This window comes from Pleurodeles waltl, chromosome 5, assembly GCF_031143425.1.
Source record: "Pleurodeles waltl isolate 20211129_DDA chromosome 5, aPleWal1.hap1.20221129, whole genome shotgun sequence".
NCBI lineage: Eukaryota > Metazoa > Chordata > Amphibia > Caudata > Salamandridae > Pleurodeles > Pleurodeles waltl.
Genome location: NC_090444.1, coordinates 1592432231 through 1592457575, shown reverse-complemented (window position 1 = coordinate 1592457575; position 25345 = coordinate 1592432231). Strand labels below are relative to the sequence as shown.

The window sequence follows — 25345 nt, the reverse complement described above, 5'->3', positions numbered from 1 at the left end:
GTGACAGCCCAGGAGTGGGCGGGCTATCTTCTGATGCGCTTAAAGCACTTCCAGCAATCCCGTAGCTTGGGAAACTTCGGAGGTGCAACAAAGGGTCTTTGGTCCCCATCGACTCTCCTGGTCGCTGTGGACTCCATCCCCCAGCTTAGCACATACCAGGAGGTGCGTTTGCAGTGACAGCCCAGGAGTGGGTGGGGCCATCTTCCAAAAAGCTTGAAGTGCTTCCAGAAATCCTGCAGCACGGGCTGCTTTATTGGCACAATCAGGGATCTCTGGGCCCCCACTGACTCTCCTGGTACCCCAGCTTAGCATGCACCAGGAGGCAGGTTTGCAGTGACAGCCCAGGAGTGGGCGGGCCATCTCCTGATGCGCTTATAGAACTTCCACCAAACCTGCAGTGCGGGGCATGTACGGGCTGTGCCTGGGCCAAGGGCAGGCCCGTCCTGCACCCGTCATCAATGGGGAGCGGTGGGGTCACGCCCCTTTGCTTGTCCTGCAGGCATGTTGCTGGCTACTGTTGTTTCACATCTCCTGATTTGGTTCAACAAGACGTGGACTGCTTCTGGGCCACAGATGCAAATTAGGCCCTCTCTTCTGGAATGATAGACCCAGTGAGTCTGGGATTTTACTCTGCCTGTAACACCCAGGGGCCGTGACTGGTTTGTGTCCCTGGGGCAATGGTCAGTGCCTTGCATTAATCCTATAGCAGGGGGTCAGGTCCCCCTATGAGTTCTTTCAAAACTCTGTTGTTAGGGTCTAACAATCTTAGAAATCCTTGTGCCTGGAACCGCCGACTGTTTGGAAAAGGGCGGTGTTTTAATTCAATTGCGAAGAGTCCAAGTATTGGCTTTGCAGCGCGGTTGGCTCAGTCCGGGTTAGGCTTTGGTACCTGCTTACTAGACTGCCCCACAGAAATTAATAATTATGGGGACAAGGAAAGCTACAGGGGAGCAGGTCCCCGCTTCGGCCAGCCAGACAAATGGTACAACTTAAGATTCATTTTTAGACTGTGCAGTAAGTATTGTTTCAAAGGAGAATGAGCTAGCCACGAGGCAGTTATCTCAGGATTTTGGTGTTGCCCCCAGTGGTCTGTTAGCTTCTTCAGCCAATTTAATTGAAGATTCGACCAGTGTGCCATCCCAGAGTCCCCCGAACCGCCTTTTGCTACAGCAGTGGACCAGGTTGCAGCTGAGTCGACCAACACTTCCCAGTGTGAGCCTGATGTAATGCTTCTTAGTGACAATGGCCCTTCTACTAAGCGTAAAACAAAGCAAAGGGGCTGTGCTAGGATCTGCATCAGTAGCAGGCGATGCAGTGGATCTAAGGAGCCAGAGAATCTTTCTCTACAGCAGCCAAATGAGCCACGACCTATTGATTGGGGTGACATTCGGGTATGGTTTGAGTCACTGGTTCAAAAATGCATATTGCCTTTGGTTGAACGGCTACATTCGTTAGAGGTATCATCAGGCAGGTGGCTTCAACAGCAAATATTCCTGCAGCTCAAGAGCCACCTGCACATGGACAGTTGGCTAATTCCGATACTAGTTATGCTTGTGTGGTGGATCCTCCCAGAATTTGAAGTGGTGTTGGCCCATGTCTGCCTTTTCAGGTGCCAGGAGGCCCGCCCCATTCACCAATGCTTACATTTGAGGCAGGAGAGTACGGGGGCATGGGCCCTAAGGGAGGGTCCTGAAAATAGGTCTCAAAGTGATGCTCAACAGAGGGTCAATGCACATGGTAAAGATCCTAATTTGCAGGAGCAACCTCGACTGGACCTTCCTCCTGACTATGTTTTTGAAAGTACCTTCCCCCGGTCCCCTCGCAAAGAATTTTGTTTTGATCTTAAACAACAAAGTCTGCCATTGGCTGGCTCGCAACACTAATTTCAGCCTTTCAGAATATAATGATGTTTTGTTAGTCAGGTTGGGTTGGCCCTGGGACCAAGAACATTGATGGGGACTGTGTTGTTATCAATTGTAGGAGCCTTGGGCTTACTCAGCGGTTGATTATAAGTGTGATGGGGAATGGTATGAAGAGAGGTGGCATAAATGTGGTCCCCCTTGGCTATTTTCTACAGGCCTATCCAATTGGAGCAGCAGGGAGTTGTTTGTGCTTTGTCACAAAGGGTGACTGGCGATAGCAGAGCCCCAGTACTGATTTCTAACAGGTTTACAGCCCCAACTGATCTGGATGGTCAGGATGGATGCTTAGCTTTATTCAATGTCTGTAGTACCTTTCCAGCCATTGATTAGCTGGGGAGTAGAGGGAGGCAAACTCCTGTCGGGAACCACGTAGCGTAAAATTCTTGCTGCATGAATACTCTGAGTTGTGTGCACCAAAGCATAAGATTCCACCTCCTACTATATTGGTAGCACCAGGTCAAATTGAATTAGATGCTCCCTTCTCTCAACTCCTTAATTCCACTATGCTATTATCTTAGAATGTTGCTGGTTTAGTATTTAAGTGTTCTTGTCCCATTTGGGGCACGTTTATGAACTCAAATGGTATTTGTGCATTCCAAGAAGCGTGGGCTTTGGTCCTGCACTTTTGTGCAGGGTATGTCAACGTTTTTGTGGCTGCCACCACCTCAAGGATAGGTAAGGCCTTGGGGGGGGGGTTATCAATCTGGGTCAAGACTCCCCTACAATGTACATTTAAGGAGATTAAACTGGGCAGCTCAGATATCTAATGTGCTGTTTTAATGTTTCCTTCTGGTGGGATGTAATACCTGCAAAATTTGTATTGTGTAGTCCAGGGGGCAATGGAGCAGAGTTGCAGGCAAATGATTTGCTTAGTGCCCATTTGGCTGACTTTGATACAAACTTTTTAAAAATAGTTGTAGGTGATTTTAATTGTAAATTTGAACCCTTGCCAGCCTCTAATGAGGATTTTAGCAATGACAAAGACCATGCCTGGGGCATCCCTGGAGTTATACTTCCTCCTGTGAAGAGATGGTCCGCTGCAGTACTGCAGTTGAAGGTATTTATCTTTAATAATGGTCTTCGGGCATGCAACAGGAGATCCAAATCAGACAAGGGGGAGGAAGATATATGTATAACTGCTTGCGTTGTACCAGCTTAATTGACTACATTCTTTTGGATATCAGGGCGTGGCCGGCCTGGGTCCACATTGTGGTAATCCCAAGGTAGGATAGCAATCATAACGTCTTGGGTCTAACACTGGTAGCCCTGTGAGATTCCCTTCATAAGGCCCCTAATAAGGTTCTAGATCGAAGGCTTGTCCCCGCCAATTATATTCATAGGATTGAGGGGAGTGTGATGGTCGAGTCAGAGGAAACCCGTAAAAAGGTGAAAGATGCTGTGAATGTAGGGATGGAAGTTGTGGAAGCTGAGTGTGTCTAGTGAACGGATAGATGTCCTGTCAAATTTAAGTGAAAATCATAATTCTATGCAGATGTCCTGCCCCCGTTGCAGGCTGGTTTCAGATACAGTAAAGGCACTATTGATAAGGTTTTTCGTTTACAGCTACTGAATTGGAAGTACATGACCTTGAGGAGAAGCCATCTTTATATAATTTTTGAAAATCTTCAATTTGATTACGACGTAGTCCCCAGAGAATCCTTATGGAGTGTCTTGTGGAGACAAGGGTCCCTGCTTATCTTTTAAAAGACATTATAAGACTACTCTCCAAGAACTATACACAAGTTAGATGTGGCTCCCAGGGCGAGCTAGCTGACCCCATTCCTGCTAATCGGGGAGTGAGGCAGGGGTATGTGTTGGCCACAACCCTCTTTCTCCTCTACATTAATGATTTAGTATTCCATCTACAGAACTGGGAGGGTGACACTATGGTAGTCATTACAACCCTGGCGGTCTTCAGATCACCAGTCCACTGGAGGGACTGGCGGTCCTAATCCACCAGGGCAGCGATGCATGCCGCGCCGATCTGGGGGATTATGACCCCCCTTCTCCATGTAAAAGCTGGTGGAGACAGGGTGCAGGGGGCATGGGCATAGCTGGGGCCCCAATGGACAAGCCAGTCGTGCTTTTCATTGTCTACATCCCAGACATTGAAAAGCAAGACGGGTGCTGTTGCATCCTACGCACCGCGTCTCTTATCCAGTCCCGAAGATGCTGCATCAGTCTCAAAACAGACACTGAAAGGTGCCTTTAGGCATCTCGTAGATCAAAATGCTCTGGGTTCTCGCAGAATGGGTACCCTTACTGCTTCTTTTCTGGAGTTAAAAGCTGATTATTGTCAAACCATTTCGGGATGAGGGTGAGCTCCTTTATGCTAGGACCCTGTATATCAAATTCCACCAGGGGACTTTACCCATTTGTGCCTTCACTGCTGTATGGAAGTGTGACAACTGTCTCTATTATAACTTGCCTCTTTTGTCCTGGACTAGGGGAGTTGGTTGAAAATTTCGTTTTATTTTGCCCAGCATATCATGGGAATAGAAAGAAGTGGATAATGCCAGTTTGTCGCAATTTGGGGATTAGGAATTACAAGATTGCATTTAGAATACTTAGAAGCTACACCATACAGTGTATTGTCTTCGCTGTCTCAAAGTACTTGATGTGCATAAGGAGGGTAAGGCAAATAACTTGATGAACTGTGCTGTCCCTTCGTTGTGTATTTCAACTTTCCTATGTGTATTTTATCTTGGTCCGTTTATTACAATGTATTTTTCCTGATTTTTATGTGCATTGAACAACTAAGATCTATTTTTATACTGTTTTTATGTATTTTAAGTATGTTCTCTTATGGCCGTTGGGCTGAACAAAAAATCATTTGACAGTTGACTGACAGTGAGAAGTGAAGACATTTCTGGGAATGGTTAGCTACTGTAGACAGTGGCTTCCTTACATTTCCCCAATTGCAAATCCACTGCTTAGGTTTACTCACAGTGATGTAATTGATCATGTGCAATCTGGTGAAAATTGAATGACTGCCTTCCTAGTGCCCAGAGATAAACTCTGCAGCACACCAACTTTATGAATGTCAAATTACAAAAAAGATTCTACTTGCTCTGTCATGAAGGAGAGGGTGTGCATTATCAGTCCTCACATAAAAACATGGTGAGGAGAAATGACCAGTGGCATACTTCTCTAATAGTTGGATCCAGTAGCTACAGCACTTCTCGGGTGTCTAAAAATCGGTTGTCGCAATTTGTTTCACGATTGAGCTGAATTGAGGATATTGTGATGGGTTAAACACTTACGGCCTGATTACGACCTTAGCGGAGGAGATTACTCTGTCCCAAATGTGACAGATATCTCACCCGCCGGATTACAAGTTCCATTATATCTTATGGAACTTGTAACACGGCAGATAGGATAGCCGTCACATTCGAGATGGAGTAATTCCCTCCGCCATGGTCATAATCAGGCTTTTAGTGTTAGTTCCTATTTAGTTGAGATCTTGCTTACGCGTACTCAAACTCCGTATTTAACAAATAGCCGATTGAATATAAGCAACCACACCCAAACCAAACCCAGCGAGTGATAACATTTCAATTAGATGAAATAGCCTGAAACCTGAAACACTTTTACCAATTGCAGGAAAAAGACAAACAAAATATTTATCATAATTATATTGATGCAACATATTTATGCCCCAAACCAAGACCATGCAAAAACAACAAGGTGATGGATGAAATGCTTGAATTAATCTCGGCCATGGGCTATCGCTCGGGTCGCACCCTAATCCATTTTTTTGCCCACCATGCCACCTCAGTTTGGACCCAGCCATATGCAAATCAGTCTTGACCCTGCTCCTCAATGGAACAGAACATAGGCAACCTAGGACCGGTTTCACCCTAGTTAGGGCTCTTCAGTCAGGTACATCTTGGTTCCAGTATCACAGTGAGCCCAGGCCCCATGTCTGGGCATACCTGGTGCACGCAGGGCAGCAGATGCAAAAACAACAAGGTGAAGGATGGAATGCTTCAATTAATCTCAGCCACTGGCATTCACTCGGGCGGCATACCGATTCATCATTTTGCTGCCCAACATGCCACCTCAGTTTGGACCCAGCCATAAGCAAATCAGCCTTGACCCTGCTATTCAAGGGAACAATCCATCCCGAACTGCTAGGCCAAGTCCTCCCTCACATATGGAAGCATCAAACATATATAACGTAACAGCAGCACAAGCAGCAGGACTGACTCAGCTAATGGATTGAGTGCTACAATTTACACAGCATCAATAGTCATGATGCAAGCAGGATCACTGGTAGACGTATGCCACTGACGAAGGGTCACCAAGACCGAAATGCATTTGAAAGCCATTGTCAATAGGAAAGTCATGATCCTCTGTGAATCTGCTTTACTGGATCAATTTTGGAAATCAGATCTATGATAATAATGATAAATCAGAACATTGCTAATCAAGTATTAAAAGTCCGATTGTTGAATCTTGGATGAATTGTAGTTCAATTTTTTAAAAAAATTGACAGACTTTTTGGCAACCATGGCATAGCGTGCCCTGGGACTGGTGAGCAGATTTCTACTACTAGCTATTTGTACGTTTCAGGTCCAAACCAAGGGCCTGATTACAACCTTGGCGGATGGAAGTCTCCGTCACAAATGTGACGGATATATGCCGCCCCCGTGTTACAAGTTCTATTATATCCTACGGAACTTGTAAAATGGCGGGTGTGATATCCGTCATGTTTGTGACGAAGTATACCATCCGCCAAGGTCGTAATCAGGCCCCAAGTCTAGACATACAGGATGTACTACTTGAACTGGCTAATCTAATTTTATTAGTAGATGATTCTTGTTTAAGAGCCCATTGTGAGACACTGTAAAGGGCATATGCACTCTAGAACTTGTCAAATATAGTGGAAGCATCATACTTGTGTAATGTAACTTTAGCACAAGTAGCAGAACTGACTTAGCTAATGCACTGAAAGTAATATTTTGCACTGACAGCCAGTATGGTTTTAGAGTGGTCCATGACTTCTGACAATTGTAGTCACAAAAGGGGTTTCATGACATCTTCTGATGCCCCAATTTGAAACGCAACTCACATGTTGAGCCTATTGGAAGCATCACAGCTACGTAAAGAAATATTAGTTGTGTTTCTCACAAAAGTGGGCATGGTCACTTTAGGCATTAAGTTGCAAAGTACTGTGATCTTGAATATGCTGCATTTAATTCAAAAGAAAAATGTATAAGTAAAAATGGCAATGTAAATTGTTTCTTGTCAACTTCAGTTCAGAATTTAACTGAGTTTAGAGAGCTGCAAGATGAAAAGAAAAAATGGGAAACAGCAGGTTGTACAACGGATCAAAATGAAGTTTGGATGGTAGCTAATGAACAAAGTTTGCCCAATTCACTGCTGTATACGTCCAGATTAATGCATGGCCCTACACATATTGGTTGTAATTCCATGGTCAGACATTTAAATAAGTGCCGATTTAATCCACAACTGTAGCTGAAAGTTTGTGTTAATGTTGTGTTACTTGCCAACTTGAACACTGGAAAGAAGGCATTAGTTAAAATGAGTCACATAATAAAGCCTGGGGGACCATTCACTAGAATTCACATAAATGTTGTTGAGATGCCCGTTCATAACAGATTGAGACACATTTTAGTAATTGTATGTCTCTTTTCAAGGCAGGTAGAGGCTTACCCAACAAGTAGTATCATACTAAAAATTGTATTGAACCCATTACATTTCCACTGCCCCACGAATGCCATGCCAGCCCCTATAGAGAAAATGTCAGCTCTGTGGTCAATAGGTGGACTATCTAGGTTTTTTTAAATCAAATAAGAGATTAAAAGCTGAATAAGATACAACGAGGTAATAAATTATATAATTACCCATCAATGTTTTAGGAGTAAAAGTAGGGGAAACATGATTAAATCTACCATTTGCAATCACACAGTTGTTTTTTCTAAGTAGATCCAGGAGTACAAGACCTCTTATAATTTCTCATTTTTTATACAAAATTGAGAGGTAGAATTTGTAATGCTTCTTTTTCTACGTCAGTGAATAGACTGATGGAGTAGTTAGAAACGTTACAGTTCAAATCACCAACTAAGGCGGCCTTGGTACATCTGCCCCCCTGGTCTATAGCATCATTTATGAAAGAAAACAGTGCGGAAAGTATATGATTATAATGGAAGTGCAAGGGAATATAAGCATTTACAACTAGGATGCGGTTCCTTGCACTCTGTCCCTGAAATGGAATGTTTTTTACGGCCTAAAAATAGAACAGTCAAAAGTGCCACAGTAATTTCAGTTATAGCTATTATTTAATAAAATAGCTGCACCTCCCCTGACGCGACCTGTCTTAGAGGGGGAAGCATTACAACTATGGACAAAATATCCATATAGAACAAAGTCGAAGGTAGACCAGGTTTCCGGGATGCAGATCACATCAGTTTTCAACCGGTTTATGAAATCCATTTTCTCAGGTATATTTAATAAACAAGCTGCATTCCAGGACACCACTTCTATGCTATTGATAACTGTGAGATGTAAACAATGGACTTGAAGCACGGGTGCAGGCCAACCAGTTCTATTTGAGCAACCCATTCTCTATTGTCAGGAGAGCCCTTAAGTTTATTGCCTGCATTATTGTTGCTGAAGAGTGGAGACCCCGACACTGGAGTGAGGTTGATGTAGACAGAGCTGCCTTTAGAAGTTCCATGAAGACTTTGTTAGCAAGGAGCTGCTGACTGGTTCTTCCTTTGCACTGACATTTGGTATATTGTAGGGGAAAGGAGTGGGGCTGTTTACGTTTTTTTCTGATGTGCAATTTCGGGTGACAAATTAGTTGTGAAAATTAGTCATTTTAATTATGCATATAACCGTAACCGATGAATTAATGACTTTGCACTTAAAACTGTATGTCTATCTCATTTAGAAGTGTGAAAAATAATGTAGTATAGTTATGCCACAGTTTTTTTAATGCAGGACACTGTTTAATTAAATGAGATGCAATTTCTGGTGTTCTGCTCATTTTGGTTCTGCTTATTTCCCCTCCTAATCATTGGCCCGCTGCAAGACTTCTCTCGCCTACAGAGCAACTTATGGCAACTTTGTATGACTCAATATTTGGACAATGTTGCATTTGGTTCTGCTGTGTGATTAAATGTTTCTTTTTCATAAAGATAAGCACTGGAAAATTATATTATTATATCTGCTGTATGATTGTTGAGTTCTGAGCTCTTGTCTCCCCCCCCCCCACACTTTACCTCCCTGAGAAGCCTGATTGCTCACCCTTGCAAACCTGAGTCAGGTATGGAAAGGGTTGTACTAGGTCCAGTTTGCAGAGCCATAGCAGGACAAATCACAGGACAGCAGTGGCAAATGACATCACCAACCACAGTAAAGGCCCAGTAGAGCCTGTCTGCCCTGACCTTCTCCCAGATGGGGTCTCAGAATGGTCCTCTAGCTTCTATATAGGCGCTTCGTCAAGTACTTTCTAGTGGAATAAAACTTCAAATAGTTACAAAGATGATCCTTACTACTAAGATCATGGACTGGTTTCTCTCCAGGTGGCAGTGGGTGGGCAGTACTGTAGAGCACTATGTAAATATTTTATTCCATCATGAATCCATATAGCAAACTCCTGATTACTACCATAAACCAATGCTGCTTACCTCTATCACATTGTGACACGACTTGCAGTAGAACTTGCCCTCATCAGTAAGTCCCCAGTTAATTTCAGAGCACAGGCCACAGGCCTCTGTGTAGTTTCTCTAGTGGAGAAAAAACATACAGTATTAGAACGTAAACCTAACTATCCTATTAAGTTGTACGAGTCGATATTTCACATAGCTAGTTAGGGATTGTCAAGCTATTGGCTCTCATTGCACATTTTGCACAGTATAATATGTTTAGGAGACTAGTTGCAGAACTTAAAAAAGACAGTATAAACAGACCTTAGGATCACTGTACATATAATTAACTGTAAATACATCCATCAAAATCACCTGAAACAAATGCTGTTTGCAATGGAACTCAGTTATCAAACTCTTCTTGCAATTTAATCTTTTTGCAATTTAAATCATGCGACTTTGAAAACCACTCCAAGACGTGAGATTTCTAAAATATTGTTTGCAAATTGTAATATCTGTGTAAATTAGCATAGTGTGTCTTGATAAAGGCTGTATGAAAAGCCTTGGAATGACAGTTCATTTTAACAAGTATTTTGTGCCTGCACTTTACTAACTCAAGTCAAAACAAAAAGCAATAATAAATCGTACTATTTGAAACAAAAGGCAGCAGGAAAAATCTGTGAAAGCATAACTTTTCGAGCCAGCATGTAAGTAAGGTCAATTGTAAAAAAAAAAAAAAAAAAACTTTTCAGGCCCAGTCAAATCTTCAGATGACCTTCAAATTGACAGACACTTTTGCTTGGTTTACCTTAAGCTTAGGAAACCATTACAGGGGATATTCTGAATAAATTTAAGCATGAAATATTTCATAAACTCTTAAACCTAATCTGTCAGTAATATTACTCTGACCTGTGAGTTTAGGTTCGAGATATATACACACGAAAATATACTTAGAAACAGGTAAGAAAAACATGAAATAACATGGGCCCCTATGCAGGGGCCAAAACATATACTAAAAAAAAAAAATGGGATGAGAAAGTCACAACTAACAAAGACCAACACCTAAGCATCTTCAGGGCTGGGGAAGTACTAAAACACCAGAGGTAAGTAACTAGGTTTCCCCAGGAGCCCGTGTAAAGAGATGTTGCCCGGAGTCAGGTGTCCATGGGGAAGTCACAGTTAGAGTTTTTGTGCTTGAGGACCCTTTTCGGAGGACCCCAAGGATAAGGAAGGTTTGAGAGTGCCTCTACCCATGGATGCCCAGTGAAGTGGAGTACCTAAGCAAGGGAGCCCAGGTGCCTAGGGGTGAAGTTGTGTCGGAACCTCCCGTTGAAGTCAACTGGGACCTTGGCTTCCCAACTGCTACAGTGAGCCATGGACCAGGTTGGTGGAACCCAAGCATGGATTCTGGACGAGGAATACCTGTGGAGAGAGGGTACAGAGTCCAAGCCACCTGTGTCACCCAAGGGGTGCAGGAGGGCAATGCCCACCCTTCTCGTGGATATTCCACTGTAGGACGGAGGGTTTGAAGATGCAGTTGTGGAGTCCAAGGAATGCAGAGGGATCCCGGGAGTCGTCCACGAGCTGTCCCATGCCGGTTGACGAATTGCAGAGGGGTCAGGGCCCAGGAGGATCACCAACAAGCCTTGGCAAAAGCAAAAGATGTGCTGCATGAAGAGTTGCAGAAGCAGTGACCAGCAAGGTCCAAGAGACTCAACCTTTACAGGTAAGTTAGGGACAGCCTTCAGCAAGAAGGAGAGCCAGTAGAAATCAATGGAGACCCCAGGAGGACACACTGGCAGCAGGCACAGGGAGTCACAGGGAAGCCCCAGAAGCAAAAAGATGGATTCCCACGTTGCAGGAGTTGCTGGTAGGATGTCAATCTTGGAGCTGTGTCATGGTGGGGGCTGGGGCTTCTTGGAGCTACGAGGTCTTCGGACGGAAGAGCCAACACACCTCGGCAACAACAAATAGATGCGGTGCACAGGGGTACCGTTCAAGCAGCTCCAACAAGGGACCACCGACCTCCCTGTTGAAGGAAGACAGGTCAGACCTCTGGAGAGCCACAGAACCACCACCTGTGTTGCACAGCCTTAAAGAGTCCATGGGAAAGCAAGATGCACAAACTGGTCATAGATGTGAGGTGCCTGCGGTTGCAGGGGAGTAACTCCTTCACTACAAGGGAGATTGCTTCTGGATGTGCACAGAAGTTGCAGAGTCCTTGTAATACCCAGGGACAAGGTTGCAGTAAGAGCCCTCCTACCAGGTGAGGTCTCGTCTTGGGTCCCACTGGAGTCCAGAAGCACAATCCAGTGTCCAGGTTGCAGAAGGGTCTTGAAGAACAATCTTGCAGACGAATCTGGGGGACCCACTCTCAGGAGAGCACTTAAGTACCCCCAAGAAGGAGGTTAGACAACTTCTGCAGTGAACCACCTATCGAGGAGGGGGGCACGGATGCTACTCTGCTGGACTGACCAGTCAGATGCTCCTATGGGCCTCCGCTCATCTTATTTTCAAGGTGGCAGAATAAAGTGGCCATCTGGCAGAGCTCTGGGCACCTCCCTAGCGGAGGAGCTGCACTGGGAAAGGGCGGGGTGTCACTCACCTGTCCTTTGTGTGTTTTCGAGCGACAGCCAGGGGCTCCTGCACTGGAGGAAACCGGTTTTGCAAGGATGGCACCAAATCTGTCCTTTAAAGCAGCCTGGTGGCACTCAGGAGCACACCCACCCTAGCCCAGAGACACCTATTTCTAAAGGAGAGGTGGTAACAGATCTCCTCTACGTGAAATCCTTTGTTCTGCCTTTTCATGCCAGAGTTAAGCTCAGCAGCAGGAGGACAGAACAGTGGCTGGGGTCGGCGGCAGCACTGACTTGCATGCAGTACGCAAGACTACACAGGCAGACATGGGGGATCCCCTAAGCAACCCCCAAAGTACATGGTAACATGAAACTAACACCGGAATTGGTGAGTGCATGATTTCAACATGTTTGATACCAAACATGACTAGGTTGGTGAAGCCTTTATGTAGTTGGACATCTCGTGTTGACCAGTGTCCACTACATACCTTAAAATGGCTTCCCACACTTACAAAGCTCAGGAAATGGAGTCTGGGGTTTGTAGGGGTACCTCTGCTCACGCAGGGGTACCTTCACACTTAAAACCATGCACCCAGCCCTTGGGCTAAAGGGTCTACCCTAGGGGTGATTTATAGAGTCAGAGTGCAGTAAACAGGTTATAAGGTAAAACGTATATCTGGGGTGAAATTTCCCACAGGCTGCAATTGCAGGCCTGTAGTCACTGTTTGCATGGGCTGTCATGGGTGGCCTAAAACATGCTGCAGCCCATGGAGGTCCCCGGTATACCAATGCCCTGGGTACCCAGGTACAATATACTAGAGACTTACAGGGGTACACCAGCATGCTAATTGTGGAGTGTAAGACTTACTTACCAACCAAATTTAGGGGAGCGAACACTGACACAGGGGCCCTGGTTAGCAGGGTCCCAGTGTACTACAGTCAGAAAACATTGACACCAGGCAAAAAAGCAGGAGCAACCATGTCAGAAAGATCATACTTTCCTACAACAGTTTCATGATACTTCGCAATTCATAGCTCAGCAGGAGTGGAACCATATTTAACGTGGCTAGCCAACCCCGAGCACAGAATTCACTACAGTTGTTTCAGATTATAATCTACAGTGCACTTCTGGTAGCTTTTCCACAGCAGGTTACCAGGTTCTGTTCCCTGCCCTGCTGTCTCTGAGACAACACATTACAACAGTATTTTTTACACTGTTTTTTTGTAATCTTTATAGTTTACTGTGATCTAAATTTTTATGTCCAATTCAGCGACCAAATGTTTTACAAGTCAGGTTTGCAATTTTACTGCGCTTAGAGTCACAGCCCATTTGCTATGCAATCATTACTTATACAGGGAGTGCAGAATTATTAGGCAAATGAGTATTTTGACCACATCATCCTCTTTATGCATGTTGTCTTACTCCAAGCTGTATAGGCTCGAAAGCCTACTACCAATTAAGCATATTAGGTGATGTGCATCTCTGTAATGAGAAGGGGTGTGGTCTAATGACATCAACACCCTATATCAGGTGTGCATAATTATTAGGCAACTTCCTTTCCTTTGGCAAAATGGGTCAAAAGAAGGACTTGACAGGCTCAGAAAAGTCAAAAATAGTGAGATATCTTGCAGAGGGATGCAGCACTCTTAAAATTGCAAAGCTTCTGAAGCGTGATCATCGAACAATCAAGCGTTTCATTCAAAATAGTCAACAGGGTCGCAAGAAGCGTGTGGAAAAACCAAGGCGCAAAATAACTGCCCATGAACTGAGAAAAGTCAAGCGTGCAGCTGCCACGATGCCACTTGCCACCAGTTTGGCCATATTTCAGAGCTGCAACATCACTGGAGTGCCCAAAAGCACAAGGTGTGCAATACTCAGAGACATGGCCAAGGTAAGAAAGGCTGAAAGACGACCACCACTGAACAAGACACACAAGCTGAAAAGTCAAGACTGGGCCAATAAATATCTCAAGACTGATTTTTCTAAGGTTTTATGGACTGATGAAATGAGAGTGAGTCTTGATGGGCCAGATGGATGGGCCCGTGGCTGGATTGGTAAAGGGCAGAGAGCTCCAGTCCGACTCAGACGCCAGCAAGGTGGAGGTGGAGTACTGGTTTGGGCTGGTATCATCAAAGATGAGCTTGTGGGGCCTTTTCGGGTTGAGGATGGAGTCAAGCTCAACTCCCAGTCCTACTGCCAGTTCCTGGAAGACACCTTCTTCAAGCAGTGGTACAGGAAGAAGTCTGCATCCTTCAAGAAAAACATGATTTTCATGCAGGACAATGCTCCATCACACGCGTCCAAGTACTCCACAGCGTGGCTGGCAAGAAAGGGTATAAAAGAAGGAAATCTAATGACATGGCCTCCTTGTTCACCTGATCTGAACCCCATTGAGAACCTGTGGTCCATCATCAAATGTGAGATTTACGAGGAGGGAAAACAGTACACCTCTCTGAACAGTGTCTGGGAGGCTGTGGTTGCTGCTGCACGCAATGTTGATGGTGAACAGATCAAAACACTGACAGAATCCATGGATGGCAGGCTTTTGAGTGTCCTTGCAAAGAAAGGTGGCTATATTGGTCACGGATTTGTTTTTGTTTTGTTTTTGAATGTCAGAAATGTATATTTGTGAATGTTGAGATGTTATATTGGTTTCACTGGTAATAATAAATAATTGAAATGGGTATATATTTTTTTTTTGTTAAGTTGCCTAATAATTATGCACAGTAATAGTCACCTGCACACACAGATATCCCCCTAACATAGCTAAAACTAAAAACAAACTAAAAACTACTTCCAAAAATATTCAGCTTTGATATTAATGAGTTTTTTGGGTTCATTGAGAACATGGTTGTTGTTCAATAATAAAATTAATCCTCAAAAATACAACTTGCCTAATAATTCTGCACTCCCTGTATTTGTCAGGCATTAAAAATTAGAAATAAGTATGCCACCTAGGGCCATCTAAACTATTGCTACTGTAGCAATGTGATTTCATATTATCAATTTTAGTGTTATATGAATTAGTTATTTTATGTACGTATGTTTGTTTTATAATTAGGGCTCCCGGTTTTATGTTATTTTATTTTGAACATTTACGTCTGTATTTATCCATATTTATTTTTTTGTCATCTTATCAGTATTCATATATATTTATTTTGTGTTCTGTAAATAAATGAAGCTGTAAAATGGTATATTTCCACATTTAACTAATAAACGTGCACTTGCACTTTGACATCTGTTGTGTTTTAGCAAATTAAGCAAACAAATAGAACATAACAATACATCCACAGGTAAATATTAGCATTATAGTATAAATGGATGTTGACATGTTGTTATTTAAGTAAATCTCAGCCTTTTTTAAACTCCACACACCATCTACCTGCTCAGCTGTTAGCCTGGAATTGATGAAAGGCAGTATGAGAAGTGACTCAAAAGAAGCCCAATTTTCTGTATTTCCACCATTAAAAAAAATAAATGGAGACAGGAAACACATTAGTTTCGTCTGTATTTATCAGTAAAAACGGAAAATTCAGAGCCTTATTTATAATTGTTGTGATGCTCCTTTTATGACAAAGTGCCGACTGAAGGTTTTTTTTGACTGACTGACTGACTGAGTAGCTTATTAGGAGTCCAGCACCATCTTGTCAGATTCTATAAGCGTGTCTCTATGAGGATAGAAAGGCTGTTTTATATACATGCCTTGAAAGTGCCAATTATTCACAGCTACTTCTCTAGTCAAATCTCGTTCCCATCTGGATATGCATTTTAACATTTCGTGTATTGAGTAGTAAAGGGACAGATTCAAAACAATGTGACCGGTCAGTTCCCTTGTTGCTGCTTGTTTAAGTTCGTGCTTGAACTTTGTATTTTTATGTATGTCACTTTACAAATATGGCGATATAATATTTTGCTGCTCTGTAATCTACAGCACAAATATCACAGTGGCTCAACAAATAAAGTAGTGGAAGGTGTTTTTAACGAGGTTCACAGTATTCAGAGTGATTTTCATTATTTTGGCTTGCGAGACTCACCAAATTGTCCTTTTGTAATCTAAGAAAAATTACTTACAGATATGATGACATCACATCTATTAATTCAAGTAAAAAGGGAATGTTACCTCAAATTAGAATAATGAGACTGCATTAAGTCTGATATTATCTCGGAGCATTTAAATTCCATATTTTACAAAGATGTAAAAGATTTATGTTTTCACTACCATGGCATAAATATATGTTAAATCAGTGAAAATAAATATGGGCACATAACGTGAATATGGCTGAAAATTTCACCACAGGTCAAACAGAATGTTATTGCCGCAGTACAAAGTATATCAGTGGTTCCCAAACTTTTTAGAACCACAACCCTTTTTTTTTTTTGGGAACAAAAAACTTTAGCGACCCACCTACCTTTCATGGACATGAGGTGGGACGATTTTTTAATGTAATTAAACTATCATGTGGTAGCTCACTGTCATTCAATGGCAGCACATTTTCCATTTAAATGACCACTACATTTGCTCAGACATAGGCCCTCATCACGACTCTGGTGTTCTGAAGACGAGGGTGGCTGTGGTGGTGTCGCCCCTGATGGGCCGGTGGTGAATACCGCCAAATTAGGAGTGTGGCCTAAGACGAACCGCCGAGCCTCCACCCGTTCCGCCACATTACCGCGTTCTGCCGGGCAAGAGGTGAGCACCTCCAGCACGGCGGAAGGCGTGATACCGCTAGTGGTATCACGAGGCGAGAGACTGCCAGTTGCACCAGTGGTCTTGCACCCTGGCGACTGGAATAAGCATTCTTGTCACCAGGATGCACTTCCACACACGTCCACATACCCGCACACATGCACTCACACACTTCTACACACAAACACACCCCCACGCAAACACAACATACACACCCATTCACACTGACAAACACACTGCATACACGCAGGCATTCATTTCCCCCCAATTAGCATACATACATTCACACACACCCCTGCCCCACACACACACATTCACCCCCATCGCGCATATATACGTTCAAAAGCACACACACCACTGCACCGCATACACGCATGCATTCACTCCCCCTCCCCATGCGCACTCATACATTCACATCCCCCTTCCCCCTGCACTGCATACACGCACTCACCTGCTCTCCCCGTCTACTCACACAAACACGAACCCTCCCTCCCCGTTCACTCACATAAAGATGCACCCACCTTCCCTGTTCACTCACACAAACATGCAACCCTCTACCCGTTCACTCACACAAACACACACCCCCTCCCTGTTTACTTCCATACACATGCACCCCCCTCCCCTGTTCACTTACATACACCAGCACTTGCACACGCATACACACACTCACCCCTTCCATTCACCCAATCGCACTCAATCGCTCACACCTGCACTCATGCGCTCACCCCCAGTCACACATCCGCACCAACACACACTCATTCACCCCCCTCAACCCATCCAAAAACACACCCTCCTCATCCCGTCAAGAAACAATCACTCACACACGCAGACACGCACCCACAAACACCCCACCTACCCCGCATTCACGAAATACACACACACACACACACACACACACACACACACACACACACACACACACACACACACACACACACACACACACACACACACACACACACACCCCCTCCCCTGTCAGACGATCCACTTACTTCGTCCGTCGAGGAGTTGTCCGGGAGGGGACGGATCCTGGCGCTTCCACCACTGGCAGCGTCTCGCCATCTGGTCACCGCCACACCTTATAACAGGGTGTAATACGGTCTGCGGTCTCTTTTTGGCATTGCGGTACCGGTGGCAGTACCGCCAACAGCCAGCACGACAGGTTTTGGAATTCCACCTGATTTCAGGCGGAACATGGAGATCAGTCGTATTAGGGCGGTCTTAAGACCGCCAGCACTGGTGGTATTTCAGCACCAGTGAAGTCGTGATGAGGGCCATAGTTTGTTGATCAATATGTAGAGCACACAAACGATAATGTGTGGAAACTGTGTTTCTGTAAATGTTTATCATTTATGCATCACCAAGTAAGTGTCTTGATTTGTTTTGATCCTATTAAAATCTCTGTTTTCAGCACACTTCAGAGTTACAAAAAAAAGTTTCATGTTTACTTTCCTAATTACTTGGTGCATACAATTCATTAACAGGTATTTACATTTTGTTGTATACTGCAAAATACTACATCCTACTTTGTCACATAATTCACTTTCAAAACTCCTCTTATGTTGAAGTCAGAGAAAGAAAATTAAACACTGAACCCCATGTTAAAAGAATAAAGCAGACAGAGATTTGACCTATGTCTTTCAATCACCAGCAAATGTGACAAGTTAAACATAGAATGCAAAGACTTTTTAAAATAACTTTTAAAATAAATATGTTGAAAGGCATATTCCATTTATCGTGCTCTTGAGTATGAAAATCATTAATGAATGATTGTTTGGATTACCGCTGCTCCCAGTTAGTAACCCAAAGGCATTGACACCACTTCAATATGTATCTGATGAGATTTTCCAGGGCTACAATAACATATCACATTAAGCGCTTGTACACTGAATTAAGTTCATTCGTGTCACCAGTGGGTGTGAAAACAAACCTTGTAAATCTGAGCCAAAGACTCAATTTATGCAACACTCTTACATATGAAAAAAAGCAATATACATTACAGAGTCGGCTAGAGCAACTCTATAGCTGCGATAAATGCTTGCTTTCCAATGAACCGGAGTTCTTTTGCATTTGCTCACAACCCTAGCACTGTTTTTTATGAATCTTCATGCAATGGGGAACACAGTACACCTCACTAAGCTTTGTCATGTTTTGTGCTAATTCCCCTATGGGGAGCAAATGAAATGGGAAGTTGAAAAGAGGGGTTTTCTAGATCAGCTCCCATACAAGTTTTTGGTCACCACTGCAGTAACACTGTTGGAGGTAATTAAATCAAACTTGGCACTAAACTGCAGTTTTACTCAGAACAGACCCCATTTGCTTTTCTGTGTAAATAAGTTCAGTAGGCTAAAAAGGTTAAATTATAACATCCTGAAAGCTAATTCGCTGATGCTCTGTGGATCTGGAGATCCTAAATTGAAAAATGAACTAATGAGATTAGGCGAAGGAATATATTTTTTTAATCTGTGTCCACTGGGGGTTCCTTAGGATCTGAATTTCTGTTGCAGCAGCCATAGAAAATGCCACTGCAGGAAGCTGGCTCTACATATTCTGCACTAAAATGAAGTACATCACATAGAGAGTCCAGTGGATCCCTAAAAGCTTGCAGAGGCAAAAATAGATAGGTCTAAAGCACCATTTGTGGTAGTGTGAGAGAGCAGCTAGGCTTTACAAGGAGTTGTGTTAAGCATTTGTTGTACTCACAGAGGCAATAAATAAGACACACACTAAATAAATTTGAGACCAATTTAGAAAAATAGAAGTTGCTTTCATATATGCTTTGAAGCAAAGAACTTTGTTATAAGGTAAGCAGTTTTTAAATAAAAAATACTTTGCTGTACAGTGCAATTTTCAGAGCAGTCAATGTTAACCTATGGGAAGAAAACAAGAATACAGTTTCGTAGGTAAGTACACGACTGACAATCAGTCTTCATGATTTTAGACTAGCACTGGGCAAGGTTCAGATTGGTACCTAGAGTCCACAGACAGAGGCACATGGGTGGCCAGGTGCAGAGGTCAAAGTGGGAGTCATGTGCCCAATGTTAATCAATGGAGACTAGGGATGAATGAATACGTGCTGCTCCCAAGTAAATACACGCAATGTCAAAGGTTAGTCTTTGGGGTTGAGGTAAGCGGGGGAGGGAGGAGCAACAAGGCAACACCAAACTTACACCATCAGCAGCACAGGGGCAGCCAGCCAGGTGCAGAATTCCAACACAGCATTGGGTGCCCAATGCTATCCAATGAAGGCAGGGGGAATCCAATGAGCACTACTTACAGCTGAGTAAAGCGGGGTCAGAAGTCGATCTCCTGGAGTTGAGGTAAGTACAAGGGGGTGCACAAGGCAGCACCGAACTTAAACCCCAAGCGGCACAGGGGCAGCCAGGTTCAGAGTGCCAACACAGCATCGGGTGTCCAATGTTATTCAATGGAGGAGATCAGATTCAGAAATAGGCTCTGGCCAGATAGCCGCGTGTCACACAATCACAAGGGCAACATTTGTGAACATTAGCTGAAATATGAAACACTGACGCCTGTGCGCTGGACACTTTTTTGCTTGTACTTCAAAAATGGAAATGCAATAAAAACCAAGACAAATCAACATACAAACATACATACAAAGCCACTAAATTCACTTGAAGGGATGTTATGGTCACAGTTTGTACCTCTTAAATTTGTTTTTTTTAAAGAAATAAACACACAGCCATTTGTCAGTTATAGTTAGAAACGCAGCCATACCTCACCCTACAATGCAAAGCTCATGAACTCTCAAATTACATCATACGTGACACAATAGAAGCCATAAAGGATAACATTAAGTATCACCTCACTACTGACTTCATTGATATTACTATGAGCGCATGGAATTTGTGTTTGTGTTATTTTCTGATGTAGCTTTGCAATATGTTTCTAATTATTGTTATCACAAATTGTGTTATTCAGTGGGGGCCTAACCCACTAAACATGGCCTTCAGATAGGCGAAGCAGGGGATGTGCTCTGTTTTTAATCAAATCTGATTACCTACTTAACAATGACTCCATAGCCACAGTGTTTCAGTAAGTAAGTCATATATGCAGATTTGACAAGAGTGATATATAGTGCCTAATATGCAAATAGAAGCGCTGTGGTCCATGGCCAGGACTATCAAAGGTCAGGGTGCCGGGGTTCAATATGTTGCTCACAGGCCCATGGCCAGGGCTATCAAAGGTACTGGAGCCAAATACCAAGGATGCATAGTTTTGATTTCAACGCATGCCTTCTTCATTTATCTTTAGGCATGCCTTAACTCTTTATCTCACACTTGCAAGTTGTTTTTCATTTTTGTTTTCTACCATTGGCACTGCTGTTAAGTATTTCTCTTCCTCATCCTTTTCCCTTTTGTGTTTTTCTCTCGTGCTCTGGATCGAAGTCTGCTGACAAAAAAAATCAGTGCTAGTACCCAACAAGCATTGGCAAAGCCAATGGGTCTCACCTTTGAGACCTAGTGGCTTACCCAATGGTTCAAGCTATGCTGTACACCATCACAAATTATGTGCAGCATGGTTTGTAATGAAGATGACAGATAGTATATATTATGCAGCAGCAGGCAGTAATATTGTTCTCAAACGCAGTTCATATTCCAGGCAATAATAAATAATGCACAGAACAATGAATAGATTCATTGGCAAGAATATTGTAGGCATTAATGAACAGAAGGGCAGGGGAAAATCTGATGTAATGCACATAAAGGAGACAATGTTTTGCTCACTTCTATAGTGATGGTTTTGACAGCGCACATTACGAAATGATGTGTACAATGGTGCTCCCAAAAACCTGACATGATTGGCCAATGAAACGGTATTAATTTGTATCTACTGAGATAGTATGAAAGGTGAGTCAGCTGTGTGGTCAGTCGAGCTTGTAACATGCAGGTTAAATACAGATATCTTATCCTGCATGAATCACTGCTTAGGGTCACCGAGTTTAGAAAGCAACTGAAGGAAATAAAGCTCTGAAGACTCCACAGAGCATTATAAAAAGTGGGAATTCTAAGCTGTGGTGACACAGAAAACTGTCTGCATCATACAAAAAACATGAAACGTGGACAGAGAAATACTCCACTCCTGTCTGGGAAGTCACGTCCTATGTTGCAACACAGTATGCTTCCCATGAAGATGTCTTTCTTACTTTATGTCTTCCTGCATGTACAGCACCAACAATCACTGGAGTGAAATGGCAAATGGACGTGTTAAGGTCTCTGCGCTTCGGCTTGGTACTATGACAAAAGGAACAGCAGAGGCAAGGGAGATAAAAGAGGGTGATGTCAAAAATATTAAGACTAAGGAAGGGACCATGCAGAGGTAAAAATATTTAGGTTTCGGATGGACTGACTCCAAGCTAGCTTTTGTTGCTCTTTTCATGAAAATTATTTGCAGCCATCTTGAGGTCAAGCTCACACTTTAGCACTCATGAGGACTAACAAAAGCTTTTAAAATGGCTCACACAGAGAATAACAAGAAAAAAGTACTGTGACGAAGACAGCGCTGACCATGTGATGGCAGTCCTTTTTAAAGCCATGTTAAAATAAAAAAAGCGGGAGAGCGGTAGGGAAGCAACATGAGGGAGGAACTTCCAGACAGGGACAGGGGGGCGTGGGTGGTGAGAATAAGAAATAGAACCTGAATCACAGTGCGAGTAGTGGATGGACGGTGGAGGGACACCATTCAAACTAAATTAATCTGTGCTTGATCCATGCATCACAAAAAGAAAAGGAAGTGACACATGGCAAGCGCTGCCCAATTAGACGGCAGCAAAGATGAGTGACAATGATGGCAATCGATAAGTAATGGGCGAGTTACGAGCCCATTATTAAACACAAAAATGCACTAGTGCATGCTCACACAGACTCGGTCTGAAGATGAGTACTGTTGCCAGACCTGAAAATTAAGTAGTGGTGATATGCAATAACTGTTCTGAAAGTATGTATTAGTACACTAGTACATCAACAATATATGAAATAAATCTGGGGGTAAAGTACACCCAACCGTATGTTATAAGGATACTGCAAATTAAAGGAGTACCCATATCATAGAGAGGCATGAGGATACAGGCCAAGTCCCAATAACAGTTCATGGTACTCCAAGGTGACTTGCAATATTTTTTTACTAAGTGCAATTTGGTGGTCTTTATTTATCAAAACGTGGAAAGGTTGGCCAATGTCCCCAGGTTTTATGTGTCAACTTTAACAACCTTGACCATTCAGAAAATATTTCACATTCTGGGAATTGTAGACCCACTGCCATAAAGATACTGGACAAATTAAAATAAGTTTCAGAATGCAAAGGACGTTGGATTAAAGATTTGTAGGGAGTGATGTGTTTTGAACACTCCCATCAAGAGAAAAATAACTCCTACTAAAAAAACATGAGGGCTGCTGGCAGCAGTATTTGTATATTTGTAATGCAATACTAATAAATATAAAAATTCATTTAGCACACAAAGTATGTATATCCATTGTGCTACACTGTATTTCGTCTTCTAATGACAGAGATATATTTTGCAATCACAAAAAAGGTCCAAATGCTAGTAAACATAATGAGAGTGTCTGTAACAGAGCAAGGATTATGCATCCACTATTTATTTTACTATGTTCAGCAACCAATAAACATGCTTTAGACGAAACATTATAAATAATATTTACGAGAGTAACACAGTAATGGAACAACAATGCAATAACCAATCCGTAAATAACTATCATACTAGAATCTACCCAGAGGACGTCCACATTCTTCTTCTTTGCTTCTAAGCAGATAATTAAGTACACTTTCTATGTTCGTTGTCTGTTTATAAGAGTTAGGTCTGCGTGGGGCACTACCTGCAACTGTTATGTTTACATATTGTGTTTCTAGTATTATTCTGCTTTGTGAGGTTTTCCTCAGGTGCACGCTGGTAGGCAACTGGGGAGAAAGAGTGAGCTTATTCTAAGCTGCTTAGTGGAAGCACCAGTGTATTTGCTTCAGTAGTTTCCCCGCAAGGAGACAGTGGCTTGAGTGAGAGAAGAGTCTTCACCCACAACCTTATCCTTATGAGACATATTTTTAGAACGTTGATGGAAGGCTTCGGGCGTGTCCTTCTAGTCCACAGAGGTCACAGTGAGGGCAGAGAGGCTTGATAGCTTAGATGAAGTTATGTTATGTGTATTTGTAAAGCACAATATTATCTGCCAGGGCACTGAGGAGGTGTGTGCGCCTAGCCCTGCTTTTGGTAGGTTAGCTAATTGAAAAGCCATGTTTTCAGCTTCTTGCAGTACTCAAAAAGAGAGTAGGAGGCTCTGATGTGGAGTGAGAGGCTGCTCCACCTTTTAGGATCTATATAAGAGAACGTCTCGCCTCCTGATCTGGTTCTGTTTATGTGTCAGATGTGTACAAGTAGGAGTCCAACAAAGTGGAGGTGTCTGGGTGGTTGATCCAGGGAGATGTGACTGTTCAGGTAGGTGGGGGCCTAAGTTGTCTAGTGCCTTGAATGCGTTTGTGAGGAGTTTGAAATGAGCACATTTGTTTATCAGGAGCCAGTTGAGCTCTCTTTGGTGTGATGTGAGCTCTCTCTGGGAAGGTTAGGATGAGTCTGGCTGCTGAGTTCTGGATGGTTTGTAGTTTTCTAGTCAGTTGCTTGGCGATTCCGGTGCAGAGGGTGCTCCCGTAGTTCAACTCGCTGGTGACTATAATCGTTTTTTTAAGTGTTGGTTGGGAACCATATGAAGTTCTTTTTCAGCATCTTCAAGGTCTGGAAGCAGGATGCTGCTACAGCACAGACGTGTGCAGCCATGTCCAGCTTGCTGTTGATGATTATTCAGAGTGTCCTGGCATGGATGCTGGGTGTGGGCCAGAGTTCAGCTGGAGTCCCATGGTGAGGTGTTCTGGCTGACGATCACTACTTCAGTCTTGTCAGTGTTAAGCTAGAGGCAATTGGCTTTCATCCAGTTAGTGATCAGACTTTGATCATGCAGGTGGTGAATGTGCTTTTTGTAATGGGGTCTTGTCCGAGAGTGAGAGTAGGAGTTGAGTGTTGTTGAAGAAGGAGATGATGTAATTGTTAAGTATGCATATAATGTTAGCTACAGGGATCATGTGTGTGATGAAGAAGGTGGGGCTGAGTGATAAGCCTTGAGGCACTCTGCAGATGACTTCCTGGGGTTCCAATGACTAAGGTGCCAAACAGACAGCATGTTTTTTAGCCATTAAGAGGAGCATATCCCGTCGAGAGCAGGTCCTTGGATGCCAATTTAGATCAGGCTCCTGATGGGGGTGGTTTGAGGGGAAGTCTAACAGAATGAGCTATGGTGCCTCTTCTTTCAAGGATCATGCAGATGTTGTCTGTAGTGGCGATGAGTGCTACTTCTGTACTGTGGTTAGGCCTGAATCCGGTATGCGTGGTGTTGAGGAGCTGGTGGGTGTTTAGGTGGTTGGTGAGGCGTCGGTTGCCTAATTTCTCTAAAATCTTTGCCGGGTATGGCAGGAGAGAGATGGGTCTGAATTCGGAAAGCATGCCTAGGTCAGAGCTTTGC

General features: G+C 43.3%; 1 protein-coding gene across 3 annotated transcripts in view; it reads right to left on the bottom strand.

Annotated features, from left to right (window-relative positions):
* The window catches only part of TAF1B (TATA-box binding protein associated factor, RNA polymerase I subunit B), a 638950-nt gene that overhangs the window by 595974 nt on the left and 17631 nt on the right, over positions 1–25345 (bottom strand). For all 3 annotated transcript variants that reach the window (XM_069235908.1, XM_069235910.1, XM_069235909.1), the window contains exon 2: positions 9581–9679. In XM_069235908.1, the coding sequence (XP_069092009.1) occupies positions 9581–9679 (99 nt within the window). The remainder of the gene's footprint in view (positions 1–9580; positions 9680–25345) is intronic.